This window comes from Odocoileus virginianus, chromosome 23 (assembly GCF_023699985.2).
Source record: "Odocoileus virginianus isolate 20LAN1187 ecotype Illinois chromosome 23, Ovbor_1.2, whole genome shotgun sequence".
NCBI lineage: Eukaryota > Metazoa > Chordata > Mammalia > Artiodactyla > Cervidae > Odocoileus > Odocoileus virginianus.
The window spans coordinates 12,356,709-12,371,370 of NC_069696.1; the positions used below are offsets into that span (position 1 = coordinate 12,356,709).

Consider the following 14,662-nt stretch of genomic DNA (forward strand, 5'->3'; position numbering starts at 1 on the left):
TGGGTCAGGAAGATCTCCTGGAGAAGGAAATGGCAACCCACTCCAGTGTTCTTGCCTGGGAAATCCCATGGACAGAGGGATCTTGGGGGTACAGTCGCTTGGGTTGCAGAGTCAGACAGGACTGAGCAACTAAACAACAAATCCACTGCTACTAAGCAGGTGACTTTAGGGCTGCTGAGACAAGCTCAGAGAGGTGGCTCAGTTGCCCATGTGTTCTGAAGCTGGATTGGGGTCCTGGACTGACCGCAGTCAGACGTGCCCGCAGGGCGCCCCCACAGGCCTCCTGCTGACTCGGCAGCAGCTCCTGCCTCCCCTGCTCTCCGAGGACCTCACCCGGGGCTCCCTCCCGCATGTGTCCTTCTTGGCAGGGGATTCCTGTCCCCATTCAGGCCCCCTTTCCCAGGCCCTAGCAGCTGAGTGGCTCTGACAGGCTGCCGGGGGCCGAAGGTCGTTTGGACTTAGCGTCTGTGGCTGTGTCTTTGAGCACGTGTGTGGGGACAGCCTTGAGGTGTCTTCCTGCTGAGAGCAGGAGGTGGGCTGGGGAAAGCAGGGGCGGGGGGGAGGGGGTGCGGCAGGGACGGTGCCCGGCTGGCTCGGGGGCCTCGTCCCAGGGTGGAGAGGATGGTCAGCAGTCAGGCCCAGCTGCCCCGCGTGCTGAGCGCCCCTCAGGCTGGGCAGGGCCCGCACGTCAGAGCCAGCCTTGCCCGGCTCCACCGCAGCCGAGGAGGGAGAGCTGTCAGGCGGCTTCTGCTGACTGTTTTCCTTTCTTCTCCAGATGCCGATCGAGTGGACAGCACCACGTTGTTGGGTAAAGCAGATCTTGATTTTTCACCAGCCTGGTTTTTCTTTACACATTCCACAGTCTTCCTACCCTCACTTACAAAATCAGAGAAGTGTTTCTCACATTAAATACTTAACCTGTGTTGTGTCAGGACAGCCTCATCAGGACGAATAGCAGCACCTTCATGAGGGTCGCTGCCGCCACGAAGGGGTTAAAGAGACAGCCCTTCAACTGCGGGGCTCAGCTCTGTCAGACAGGGGCCACCTGCTGGCGCCAGGAGTTATGTCCTGTCCTAGAGCCCAGAGTCCAGGGGACTGGAAGAGTCTATTTGTATCATACCATTTGGTCTGAGATGTATTTACAGTTAACTTTTGACCCATTCTCTTCAGACATTTTAATTGCAAAGGTTCTAAGTGTTCATGTAAATTTTTCTATTTACTTACTACTTTGAGATGTGAATACGCTTCTTACAGGGCTCAACTCTGCCTGTTTGTAAACTGACAAGCTGTGACTGAACTCGGGCGCACGGAGTCCACCCCTGGGTGAATGTTGTGCCAGGCTGCCCCACCTGGCTCAGTCAGTTGGGTTAGAAGGGGCTCCTCTCCGGTCAGCGCGGCAGGGGCCTTGGAGCCCTGGGCTCCTTGCCCGTCTCAGCAGGGCCACAGATGGAAACTGGCTAGTGCTGGACAGCTTTGGTTTAGGAATTATCGAAGTTACACTCAGCTTTCCATTTCTAAGTTATTTCTGTGTGAAAGGACATATTTATTTTAGTTGCTTTCTCTTGACTCCCAGAACCATCCATCTCTTTTGAAAAAAGCAGTAGCTTGACAGACATCTGTACCTAACCACAGGGATTAGTTGGTAAGCTCTTCAGTAAAATCAGATTTACAAACTGGTCCTTGGAGGGTGAATTCTAGAATAGATAAGTGGTTTTTAAATAAAAATTTTCAATTGAAGTATAGTTGTGGTATGATGTTATATGTTACAGGTGTACAATATAGTGAGTTCACATTTTTTAAGCTATGCTACATTTATAGTCATAAAATACTGCTGTATCGGGTGTCGCACATGCAGCCCTCGAGCTCACTTCACACCTCACAGTTTGTGCCTCTTAGCTCTGCTCCTGCACTGTCCTTCCCTCCCCCCTCCCCATACTAACTAGTGTTTTTTCCTTTTATCTGTGAATCTTTTTCGTTATATTACTAGTTAGCTACATTTTTTAAATTCCATGTGATACCCTACAGTATTTGCCTGACTTTACTTAGCATAATGCCCTCAAAGTCCGTGCATGTTGCTGCAGATAGCAAAATTTTCTCTTTTATGGCTTAGTATTCCATTTTATGTATACATGTGTACACACACACACCATATTCTTTATCTTCATCTGTTGACATTCACTTGTTTTCATATCTTAGCAACTGAAATCCTGCTGCTGTGAACACTGGGGTGTGTGTATCTTTTCTAATTAAGAGTTTGGGGAGGTTGTTTTTGGATATATACCCAGGAATGGGATTGCTGGATCAAATGGTAATCCTGTTTTTAGTTTTTTGAGAAAGCTTGATAGTTTTCCACAGCGACTGCACTAGATTAATTCCTACCAACTGTGTATGAGGTTCCCGTTTCTCTACGTCCTTGCCAGTATTTGTTATTCATGTTCTTTTCCATGATAGCCATTCTTAGATAAGCTTTTTAATAAAAGTTTTCATCTTTCAGGGAATGCATGCCAGGACTGTGCAAAGAGGAAGTTAGGAGAAAATGGAATTGAAGTTTCAAAGAAACTCAGACAGTCAGATACAGGTACACAGTCTGCCCTTTCTGGCCACTGCAGGTCGGCGTTGCTTGTAGGTGTTTGCAGTCACTGTGCTTTGCTTCAGTGTTCCTGGGCTCTGGGGGAGGGAGCCATGCGTACATTGTTCCAGCTGCCCAGAGACCCACTTTAAACGTTTTCTGTTTAAGTTAGCGTGTTTCTAAAGAAAAACCCACGAGAAGCACACAAAACTTAAGGTCAGCCCAGTGAGTTTTCACAAAGTGAATGAATACGCCCATGTCGGCACCTCCTGCTCAAATGAAACATTGTCCAGAGCCTGCCCACCCCACTCTCGTCCCTGTTTTACTCACGCCTCGCCACTCGGGCGGCTGCTGTCCGATTTGTGTCACTTTAGTGTCTGACCCTCCAGGACAGGGTCTTTACCTCCAGACTCTCTCCTGCTGCTGTCTCCGTGTCGGGGGCTCCTCGGTCGCCTGCTGCAGTGTCAGAGGGTGGCCTGGGCGGCTGTCCACGTCGGCCGTGTGGATGCTGCTGCGCATGGCTCGTCCCAGCCCGGGCCGACCTCCGAGTGGTGTGCGCGCAGAGCACACTGCCTGGTGGGCTTTGCTCAGGAGCGGTGGGCTCGCCAGCCCGTGGGCGCCTTGGGGAGGCCACGCCCACACTGGCAGCCCCCTGGCCAGACGGCTCTGGCCGAGTGGAGAACACAGTCTCGTCTTCCCTGCATGTGGGTGAGACCCAGGTTCATCCTCTCGGAGCTGCAGGCAGCCCCGTCGTGCACACACCCTGCCAGTCCGCAGGCTCCCGCTGGATGGTGGTGAAACTGCCCCTTCTCCAGCCCACTAAGAAGGGGAGCGGCCTTCCTATTCCTGGGTTGAAATTTCCACAGAGCTTTGCAAATCTAATGTCATAACTGACTTTGTCCCCTGATGGTATTTGTAAGTCAGAAAGCCATTTTTAGACAGTAGCCACTGTTTCCATTATGGAGGTATTTTCAAAGTCTTTAGCACGTAAGAAAACTGTAAACAGTTTCTGAAATAGAAATCCCATTGCAAATGCTTTTTTAAGATCAACTCTAATGTGGTATTCTTTTCTTTTTGTTGAAACAGATGACGCTGGAGGGTCTTGAAATCTTTAAAACCAATAAAAGCTGCAACTTGAAAACCAGCCTTCTGTAACCACAGTGCCATCCCCTCGAGGACGAATGTTAGAGAACTCCACACAGGCTCTCTGGATCCTAAACCATCAAAGACCCCGAGAGCCAGGCAGGTGTGTGCCCTCAGCTGGGTGAGGGAGTCCGCCGCGTGCTGAACTGCCCTCGCGGCGACGCGTGCACACAGCAGGTATCCTGTGTGAGGACTGAGGGGACCGCTCCCTCAGGCGCCAGAGCGGCGGCAGGGACACACCTGGCACCCCCGGCTCCGCGGGACACGCCTCCTTGTGAGGGGGTCTTTCTCCTCCAGTGAAAGGGGGAGTAAACGCTGTCCAAGCAACAGTAGTTGCCAAAGAGAAAATAGCACACGAGACACTTAAATTTTACAATTTTTGTGTGGAAACATGTTATTGTAGAAAAAACATTAGAAGTACGTTTGTTACATTGTTAACTACTGAAGAAGGAATAGATGCTGGAGGCACTGAGGGAACTAGTCAGGGTGGTGGTTAAGAATGCCTAGATCTGTAGGACTTCTTTGGAGGTCTGTACTCGCAGTTAACTTTGTTTTTTAAAGAAAGGCAAACCTACCTACTACTAAGAAGTGAAGTCTCCAAGAGGCAGAAGGCCTTTTCAAAAGCACAGGGCAGCGTCCAGAGGCGTCACGTTACAGATAACCGAGAAACTAAGTGGAGCACAAGACCAAGTTTTAAACTTTTAAATCCCAAGCTCTCCTAGCCTTTATTCTAGGGGTTAAGGTCCAGCCTTTCTGTTCTTATCTCTTTCAAGTCCTCTCCCTGCGGCCCGTATTCAAGGATTTGCAGAGTGAAGACTTGACAAAGGCTTGTGGGAACACTGTAAACATCAGGGCTCAGGGGGGCAGACAGCGTGCTGGTATCCTGCAGGCTGTGTACTTGTGCCCACAGAGTTGCTCTCTGACCCTGGCACTGGCCCTGCGGCTTCTATGCTCAGGCTTCCGTGTTACAGCTCCCCACAGGTTTAGACAAAGAGAAGAACAAGAACCAGGAACAGGGAGTGAGAGAGAAGCCAGAGAGCTCCTTAAGACCTTTTTTTCTTCCTTTTTGAAGCATGGAAAACAAATCTTTTATGTTACTCTGGTCAGAAGTAAAATTTTATCTTCAACTCTGCTCGTCGTCTTCTCTTTAGTTATGACACAATGTGGTGTCATGTATTTCATGAGAATTTTTCCCTTGAATTGTCACTCAACTGTGAAATTGGTTACTCGGAATATTTAAATATTTTTGAAAAGCAAACATCTTAAGTTGGCTTTTAAAAAATTGATACATTTACAGAATGCAACCAGGGCAACATATATGAAAGTTGGTCAGACAGGATACAACAATACTGGGCTTCCCAGGTGGCTCAGTAGTAAAGAACCCACCAGCCAATGCAGAAGCCGCAAGAGCTGCGGGTTCCATCCCTGGGTCGGGGAGACCTCCTCGAGAAGGAAATGGCCACCCACTCCAGTATTCTCACCTGGAGAATCCCCATGGACAGAGGAGCCTAGTGGGCTACAGTCCATGGGGTCGCAGAAACACAACTAAAGCGACTTAGCACACCCGCACACAAGTATAATTTCATCTCTGAGAGAGTGGGTCAGGAAGTGACTAAGTACGGCTTTGTTTGCTGCCTCAAGCTAGAATAGTTTTTACATTTTGTATTAACTATTTAGTGTGTGTAAACCCAGTTATTTATTAAGCTCCTGTCTCTCTATTTGGGGAGTGGGGGCACGGTTTCCCATCACCCTGAGGTTCTCACTGTGTGCTTCTGCATGGCATGAGGGTTTTCAGGAGTACGGGTATACCGCATTACAGTAGAACAGTGATGTACTCTGAAGGATCAGCGGCACTTCATGAGCCCGTTACGAGAGAGAATGGCCCAGGCAGAGATCAGGGTCTGCACTGAGCCTGTGTGGTGCTGAAGGGGCAGTTCAGTGTTAGGTGCTGTCTGTCAGGAGAGAAGGCGGTGGTTTAGATGGTGTTCCCACCACTGAAAAAGGAACAGGACAGCTGCAGTGGCACCTGAGGGCGCCAGTTCTTCGGGACAGACAGCACGTGTTTTGTGACTTGACTTCTTAGGCACAGAGTACATTTTGGTTACCTGAAATAATTGTTCAAAAGTGACTCACTCCATTACTTTAGGAGGCCACTCCTTGATTAAATGGCACTTGGGCCCAAAGCAGCCTTAAATACGAGGCCACCGACCACCAGCACCTTAGTATTCTTTAATTCCATTTTTTAAATGGAAATGAAGTATTATTGAAAACTAAAACTTTCTTTCCTATTCCTAACAGTGCAGAGAGGGTCCACTGTATCCTTGGGCTACATATCTGTAGATTCAGCCAAACTTGGATTGAAAATAGGAAAGGGAATTTCCTGGTGGTCCAGTGCTTAAGACTGTGCAGGGGGCACAGGTTCAATCCCTGGTCAGGGGACTAAGATCCCACAAGCCACACCACATGGCCAAAAAAAAGGAAAATAGTTGAGAAAAGATGTTGAAAAGTTCCAAAAAGCAGTACTTGAGTTTGCTGTGTACAAGCAACTAGTTACACAGTATTTACATTAAGCATTATAAATAATAGTAGAGATGATTTGAAGTATATGAGAGGATGTGCATAGGTTATATGCAAGAATTATTACACCAATCTGTGTAAAGGACTTGAGTGTGCTTGGATTTTGAGATCCATGATGCCCACAGATAAGGACGACTGCTTCCCTGTGAAGTCAGTGTTAACTGGGAAAGCCTGTGTTCTTCAGTGTTTCCTTAACAGAAATTATATTCAGAGAACTTTAAAAGGCATAGAAGCAGACATAATTCAATTTCATCTTAAAATTTTTTGTGTTCCTAAAATTGCAGATTGTAGACATTTGAAATTAGACTTTTTTATTGGCATTTTCAATATTGACTTCAGTTCCTCTGAAATAACTTTCCATGAAACAGTTTCAACACCCTATAACTATTTAAAAATTATGAGTTTCCCTTAAAGATTAAACATACAAGACAAAATCAAGAGTAAAGATGATGCAGGATTCAAAATTTTCTGACCGGCTTTCAGAATGCAAGTTTAAACTGTGGTGGTTTCTTTGTTAAAGTCAATCAAAGCTGACTCTCATGAGACACATTACCTACTGGAGTAGGGCCTGGACACTCCTTCACAGAGGTGACCTGCAGCATCTTTACCTGTAACAGTCAAGCTTTTCCACAAATGGCACAAAGGCCGCCTAACTTTTGCTCCAGAAGCAGTTTTGGTCTGAACTGAACAGACTGGCCTGAGCACCGCGTGGCTGCTCCCAGCTCAAGGACCCTCTAGGTCCTACAGGGACTTGCGCTGTCTCCTGCTGCTTTCTCTGCCTTCAGTATCTGGATACTGAGAAAGATCTAGGGTCAAAACTCGGCTGAACATGCAGTCATCGTGCTGAAATGGAGAGAAGACAGTTAAAAGTCAGTGCCAGCAGAGAGTAAGTGGTATTAAATGTAAAGTAAGAGCCAGTAGTGAGTCTGGATTTGCATTTTAAAGGAACCTCCTTATAGCCATCTGAGAAGGTGTTACTTCTGCATTTCCATCAGCTTTATGTTTTGTTTTTGGTAAGGGTACCAGAGTACGCCACCCAAAAATATGCCTCTTTTGCATGTGGATTGTTTTGAGCCAGAGGCTACTGAGAACCAGCAGATACAGGAAAAGCTCTAAAAGCTGAGCACAAGTTTCCTTTTTGTAAAGGAAATTGACATCTATGTAAAAGGTGACATCCTCTGCACTCTGAACTCTTCCTCTCTGGAGAAGGCCCTCAGTCAGCAGAGCAAATCCGACTGACCAGTCTGGCTACCATGCTTTCTCGGTCACTGTCCCATGGCTTGCCTTCCCTTTCCAGAAGCCCCAAGGGCCTGTTGCTTATTTTAGCCAAGGGTGGGCTACAAGTCCAAGTTCTCGCCCCTCTGAGTTACTCACTGCTGGGTATGCCCACGTATACGCACAATGCACATTAATGACCCGTCTGGTGTGACTGACAGGGCCCAGCTGAGACCTGGGTTCACCCCTGAAGAGTTCGCCCCTCCCCTACACAGTAGTGAGAACTTCCACTTCTCTCAGGCAGCATGCTTCCAGTGACCCCCTGGCATTAATTAGGCACAGGAAGGGAAATTTATTTTCGGGGGGAAATTTATTTTTAATCTTAGCTTTTTTTTTTCCAGTTTTTTTTAAAAAATTCATTTTTATTGGAGTACAGTTGCTTTAATTTTCATCTTAAAGGAAAGCTCAGGAAGTAAAACCTAGTAATTGTTCAAGAGCTGGATGGTCTGCATTGAGCCGCTCTGCTGCACTAGCTCAGCTGAGTGCTTTCAGTGGCTTAAGAGACTGAATCACAGAAATCACTATACAGTTTGGGACTCTGTCAGATTCTTTGTTTTTTCTTTTAGTAGTTTTGGAAGAGAAATGGTTCCTTGTTAGTTCTACAGCAGTGCACTTGTTGTTGCTAAAACATTCAAACATAGAAATATGGAAGATAATATCAACAGTTTACCCTAGTTAATTTAAAAACAAAATTACACTTACTGTTTGCAGTTTTTTATTTACCTTTTCACTTAAAATATAACTTAAATGTCTGTGTACTGCCATAGAAAAATATCTAAGTAGTTACTATTAAGTCTCATTTGACTAAAAAATAGTTAGGCCTATATTAATAAACTGCAGAAATCAAACAGTATCTATACTAGGAACCTGCGGTGTCAGGACACACTATAAGGTGACTTTATCTCTCTTTACTTATCTTTACCTCTGAATAGATGCCTATCAGTGCATCAGCTTTGGAATAGAACTCCTCTTTCAGGGAAATGATTATCATCTGAAACTGTTCCTGAGTCTGCTCTTTAATGTAACTTGACACCTGGGAGGAAACAAAGCACATATCATCAGCAAAGGCCTCCCCTCCAGGGGCTTTGAGGAAGACTCGACCGGTTTCCGAGTCTGCCCGTTTAGGCGACGAGGCACTGACTTCTCTTTCTGTAAACTCAATAAATCCACTACAGAAATGGAAATAGTTCAGACTGTAAAATAAGAGGTTAGTAAAATATATATATATATATATATATATATATATATATATATATATATATGGCTAATTAAATCTATGATTGAAAACTTGGAAGAATATTTTTAAGAATAAAACTCTAACTTAAGATACGATGATGTGAATAGGCAATCAGTCTTGAAAATAAGATGAAACTACCACTTGGATATTTTGAGGGTAAAGGGTGGTATTTAAACTTCCAACTTCCTATATTGCCATCAAAGCCTCAAGATGAGAAAAATATGGCAATTATATATATATATATTCATAATCCATAATCAACTCATTTGGTTAGAGGGGAACTCAAAGACTCCTTCAGCAGGCTTAATTCCAAGGAATAAGAACAGGATAGACTGGATAGAAATGGGTCCTGGTGGACAGACTCTACTCAGAACTTGGAAAATTATGAAGAACAATTTGAACTCAAACTACAGTTTAACGAATTTTTTGCCAACACCCTGGATTTCTCTGCAAGCTTACACTGTGTCTTCTCCTGACTGCACTCAGGATACGAAGGACATATTTTGGAAGCAGGAATGGCAGCTGCAGTTGAGGAATGAGTCAGCAGTTGAGGTGAATGATGAGAAAGAGAAAATGCTTCAGGCTAAGAGGCTGAATTCACGGAAGGAACTCCCCCATTAGAGGCAATGGTAGCCACTACTAGACAGGTCTTTAAAAAGTCTTCGGATGTTGACAGAATGGAAGAGGAGATAGGATGCAAAAATGTAAGGCATGCATTTTGCTAGGAGTCACCTGTGATAAAGTCTGGGTACCCTGACCACAAGCGGGAGTGGAAGCTCCTTCACAGTTGCTCATATTACATCATGCTCATACTCAATTCAGCAGTGGGGTGCCAGGAACATAAATCTCAAAGGGAAACTGGAAATTAAGAGGCTTTTAGTACATAGGATAGGTGCCAATAGAAAAGAGTAGTAAGTAAGACCTAGTACTTGAAGATTCCACAAATACAAACATCTAAATTTTGCTAGAAGATATGGATACCTTGGGCTTCCCTGGTGACTTAGCAGTAAAAAAATCTGCCTGCCAATGCAGGAGATGCGGGTTTAATCCCTGGTTCGGGAAGATCCCGGAGAAGGAAATGGCAACCCATTCCAGTATTCTTGTTTGGAAAATCCAAAGAACAGAGGAGCCTGGCAGGCCACAGTCCATGGGGTCACAAAAGAGTCAGACATGACTGAGTGACTAAACAACAATAGAATATGCTTCAGTTCCCCTTCAAAGAGAAGGGGAGTGTTCGAAGTCCACAGTGATAGAGCCACCCCCCGCCCTCCACACAGAGGAGATGGGATACAAAGTGCTAAAATTAACCTCCTGAGGGGAAATTCTCCCAAATGAGTCCAGCTTTGGAGTCCAATTAGCTGATGCAGATTGGCTGGCATTCCAAAGAGATGAATCAAGATTCTCTTCTTACTCCTGTGTTACCTTCTCCCCGTCATCCCAACATCTCTAGCAGGTCACAGAACGTGGCTCTGACCTGTTCTCTACAAGGTTCAGGGGACTCTTGATTTAGTTCCTAACTTTTATGGGTGTGGCATTGATATGCTATTATATATGCCGTGACATGTTCAAAAAGCAAGGCCCTATTGAGATCTGGGTTAGATGAATACAGCCTGGGAAATGCTGGGAGATGACACTGGTGCCACTAGAAGTTAGCCCAGGCTGTAGCTCCTGGAAAGTCCCTGCATTTCCCAAGCATCACACAAGAGGCTCAACAGAAAGAAATCAAGGGAGGTCAACTTCAGAGACTCAGGGTGGTGCCCAAGACTCAATACACCTCTCAGGGCTGGACTCATTAACCAAGTCTGTAAGACTATAAAGTATAACTGAGAATGCCAACTTAACAAATTACTAGAGACCTTCTCTGTCAGCATGACCAGAGCAGCCTCCTTATAAACAGCTATAAATGCAAAGTCCAGTCACTTTTGGAAGGCTGATGAACCTAGAATCAAAACCAGGAGTTTAATTTGTCTCCTTCCGGAAACGGATGGCTCTGGCAATAGGACCACGGCCCAGAGTCTCTGCAGGATGGGGCCGCCCCAGCCTGGGCAGTGATGGGGCTGCCAGCATTTGCCTCCATCCTGTGGTCACCTTCCAGTCTACCCCATTCTCATGCCCAAAGTTTACAGTCAAGGTGTGTGAGGCGTCTATGAGTCTCACGGGCGGTCTGTCCGTCTGTGTGCTGACCTTTAGGCTGATTTTCAGTCGTGTCCTTAGTTCCCTTATGGTCTCGAATACTGAAAACAGGGTTATGTGGAAACGCACTAGCTGATGGGAGACATTTTAATACATGAAGGGAAGCAAAATTTTGAACTGTAATTCCTTTGGAATTTTATTTAGATATGTTATTTTAGTCTCTATTAAACAACTAATTTGGTCCTATTTGCCATATGGTCTACTTTTAGACCCTCTGGGTCCCAATACCTAGATTTGGGGAAAAGCAACTCACCCAGTAGCAGTGTTGTGGGTCCAGCAGTGATCCTTACTTAAGTCCCCTAAACCCTGACTGAAAACTACTACCCTGAATCATCTTATTTTTAGATTTTTAACTCAGATTTTGCTTTTATACAGCAACTGTCAAACTATGTTTGTTCAGAGTATATTTATTGCCTTCTAACTGCATCCTGACCCTTGAATTGTAAACACTGTACTGGAAGTTAAATCAGAAAGGAACTTACTTTGCCAATGTTAGTATTGTCCAGGGCTGCATCTACTTCATCTAAAACAAAGAATGGAGCAGGCCGAAAACTAGAAAAAAATTACAATCAAGTCAGTTACAACTTTGTTTTACAAGACTTGGAGGACAGGACTAAGAATATTCAGAACAAATAAAACGTGTCGTTTCGTATGCCTTTGTCTAGGTCACCAATGGTCTCTATGTCGATAAATACAGTGCTCAATTCCCAGCCCATATCCCTTCAAAGGAAGGTGGATGGAACCAGGGCGGTGCTCCCCAACTTCCTCTGACGTCAAGGACGCCACGGCCCACTCCCCGCCCCACCGCTGCTCCAGGCCCCAGTCTCCTCTGCCAGCTCCTCCACAGTCTCCTAACTTCTCGACACTGTGGTGCCTTTGGGGCTCAGTGATCAGCGCACTCTTCTAACTAGATTCTTTGATGATTTCATCTGCTCTCAAGGTTTTAAGTATCATTCATTGATGGAATGCTGTCACATTTCTACTGACAGTTCTGACTTCTCAAACCCTTGCCTCACGGGTCCAATGGCTTACTCAGTCTCACATGGGTGTCTGCTCAAACTCAAGCAAAGTCAGACTTTTCACCTACCCTCAAACCCACCCCTCCCATGCTCCTCTCCGTTCAGTCAGTGGCAGCTCTCATCCCTCTAGGTGATTGGGCCCCCCCACCCCATGCCTCAGCCGCTCCCACACTAGTCCGAACCGCCACCATCTTCAGCCCTGATTGCTACAACAGCTCCCTAACCCTGCGCCTGCCGCTGCAGACAGTCTGTTCTCTACAGGCGCCAGGCTCACTCGGACTCATATCTTATGTCTAGAATATTCTTCCCTTAGAACTCTCCTCTAGAACACCCCACCCATGTGACTTGCTCCCTAATTTCTTCAAATCTTTGCTCAAATATTACCCTTTCAAAAAGCCCTTCCCAGAAGATTTTTTAATATTGCAAACCCTTCCCTGTTACTACTGCCATTCCCTACTTTGTCTCTATAGCAACTGTCAGTTTCTAACAGTCTCTATATTAGAGAATTAATTTACTAATACACCTTATTTATCATCTGTCTTCCCCAACTAAAATTAAGTCTCTTTGAGGCAGGGTATTTGTTTTCTTCACTGCGGTCTCTCCAATGCCCATTAACACCACTCGAAACAGTAAATATTTAATAAATATCTGTTGAATAAATGGATGGGGGTGACACCTAGTAACAGTCGTATTCTGCTAAGAATCACTCCACACAGGTTCCTGTTTAAGTCCCTGCCTCCTCTTTGTCTCAAGTCTTCCTGCATTAATGGCATCTTCTTTCCCTTTCCTATCATCACTAATTCTTTATCCTTCTTGAGACCAGTAACAAACAGCTGTAAAACTTCTGTGTTGATCTTTCTGATCATGAAAATAGAAAGGCTCTATTATCTATACCTTAGTTCTTCATCTAATGCTTTGAACGTTGAAAAGCTAAATGCTTTAATTTTAGCTAACATTTTTCCCGTGATTTATTTTACAAACACAAGTGTCACCATCATCAGTGGAAATGAGGAGGTTAAACTTTTTTTTTCAGAAGAAATACTTTGCTTAACACTCCTGACTAAATCGCTGATCTCTGAATATGTATGGACTAGGAAAATAACATAAAAATTAGGTGTTTTTATTTGGATTTGTTGTTAGAATTGTCTTTTGGCAATCTTGAATTCAAAACTGACCATTTGATACTCCCTTTTCTCCTTTCTTCTCAATTAAGCTGGACATTAGTAGCTTTTGATAATAACAAATTGAATAAAAATCTGTCAAAGACTGAATTCTCTCTTAAATTTGCTGTCTAAATTATTACAGGCCTATAGCATAACCTGAATTGTCTGGCTGAAAAAAAAATGTTTTTTTTAATCACATACACTGCTTAAAGACAAGTAATTAGTAGATCTTCTGTAGGAAGGGCCGTTTGGTCTCTGCCCTGACGCAGAGTCACAGGGCTCATTATGACTGTACCTGTGCACAGCAAACAGGAGTGCCAACGCGGCCACGCACTTCTCTCCCCCTGACAAGTTATCCATCGGCATGAACCGTTTGCCTGGGGCCACACAGTTATAGCTAATTCCCTCCAAGTAAGGCTCTTCTGGGTTCTCTGGGCTAAGAAATGCCTGAAACACATGTTATTTATTTAGCAGTATCAGAAAAGCTATTAGTAAAGTTCAACTTGGAACTGCAAAATACTACTGGTTCTGTTTTTCTCCATTTGATGGAAAAATATACCAATACTTGTAAATAATGTATTCAGCTCTACTTGTAATCAGAGATAACAAGGTTCACTGGATGGGGAGTGCAGGGAAAACATTCTGACACACATGAAAATAAGCTCTTCCCATCAGTCTGCTGTTCAGAGTTCAGAAGCATATGCTACAGTCTTATTAAAACAGCCTTCATTCAATTCTTCCACTGGTCCTTTCATCAAATCTTTACTGAACACCTATTATGGGTCAAGTTCTATAGGAACAGAGATGAATCCTGCCCTCAAGGAGTTAATGGGTTTCTTCTAGTCTTACTTTATAAAAAATGAGTTATTTTTTGGATTAAAGATCTAAATGTAAGACCAGAAACTATAAAACTCCTAGAGGAAAACATAGGCAAAACACTCTCTGACATAAATCACAGCAGGATCCTCTATGATCCACCTCCCAGAGTAATGGAAATAAAAGCAAAAATAAATACATGGGACCAAATTAAACTTAAAAGCTTTTGCACAATAAAGGAAACTATAAGCAAGGTGAAAAGACAGCCTTCAGAATAGGAGAAAATAACAGCAAACAAAGCAACTGACAAAGAATTAATCTCAAAAATACACAAACAGCTCATGCAGCTCAATACCAGAGAAATAACAACCCAATCAAAAAATGGGCCAAAGAACTAAACAGACATTTCTCCAAAGAAGACATACATATGGCTAACAAACACATAAAAAGACACTCAACATCACTCATTATCACAGCAATACAAATCAAAACCACAATAAAGTACCATCTCATGCCAGTCAGAATGGCTGCTATCAAAAAGTCTACAAACAATAAATGCTGGAGAGGGTGTGGAGAAAAGGGAACCCCCCTACACTGTTGGTGGGAATGCAAACTAGTACAGCCGCTATGGAGAACAGTGTGGAGATTCCTCAAAAAACTGGAAATAAAA

At 44.4% G+C, this 14,662-nt stretch overlaps 2 protein-coding genes across 7 annotated transcripts in view; one reads left to right on the forward strand and one right to left on the reverse strand.

Annotated features, from left to right (window-relative positions):
- Nucleotides 1-13,284, forward strand: part of FAM118A (family with sequence similarity 118 member A) — a 33,525-nt gene extending 20,241 nt beyond the window's left edge. For 5 of the 6 annotated variants that reach the window (XM_070453498.1, XM_020888289.2, XM_020888292.2 and 2 more), the window contains exons 7-9: nucleotides 776-808; nucleotides 2,495-2,578; nucleotides 3,656-4,839. In XM_070453498.1, coding sequence (XP_070309599.1) covers nucleotides 776-808; nucleotides 2,495-2,578; nucleotides 3,656-3,675 — 137 coding nt within the window. In that variant the 3' untranslated portion in view covers nucleotides 3,676-4,839. Of the gene's footprint in view, nucleotides 1-775; nucleotides 809-2,494; nucleotides 2,579-3,655; nucleotides 4,840-11,659 lie in introns of those variants that run through there. The other variant, XR_011482958.1, reaches the window with a different exon arrangement.
- Nucleotides 6,356-14,662, reverse strand: part of SMC1B (structural maintenance of chromosomes 1B) — a 76,046-nt gene continuing 67,739 nt past the window's right edge. The window contains exons 22-25 of the mRNA XM_020888288.2: nucleotides 13,472-13,623; nucleotides 11,477-11,546; nucleotides 8,487-8,597; nucleotides 6,356-7,132 (exon numbers count right to left, since the gene is read on the reverse strand). Of these exons, the coding sequence (XP_020743947.1) occupies nucleotides 7,031-7,132; nucleotides 8,487-8,597; nucleotides 11,477-11,546; nucleotides 13,472-13,623 (435 nt within the window). The 3' untranslated portion in view covers nucleotides 6,356-7,030. The remainder of the gene's footprint in view (nucleotides 7,133-8,486; nucleotides 8,598-11,476; nucleotides 11,547-13,471; nucleotides 13,624-14,662) is intronic.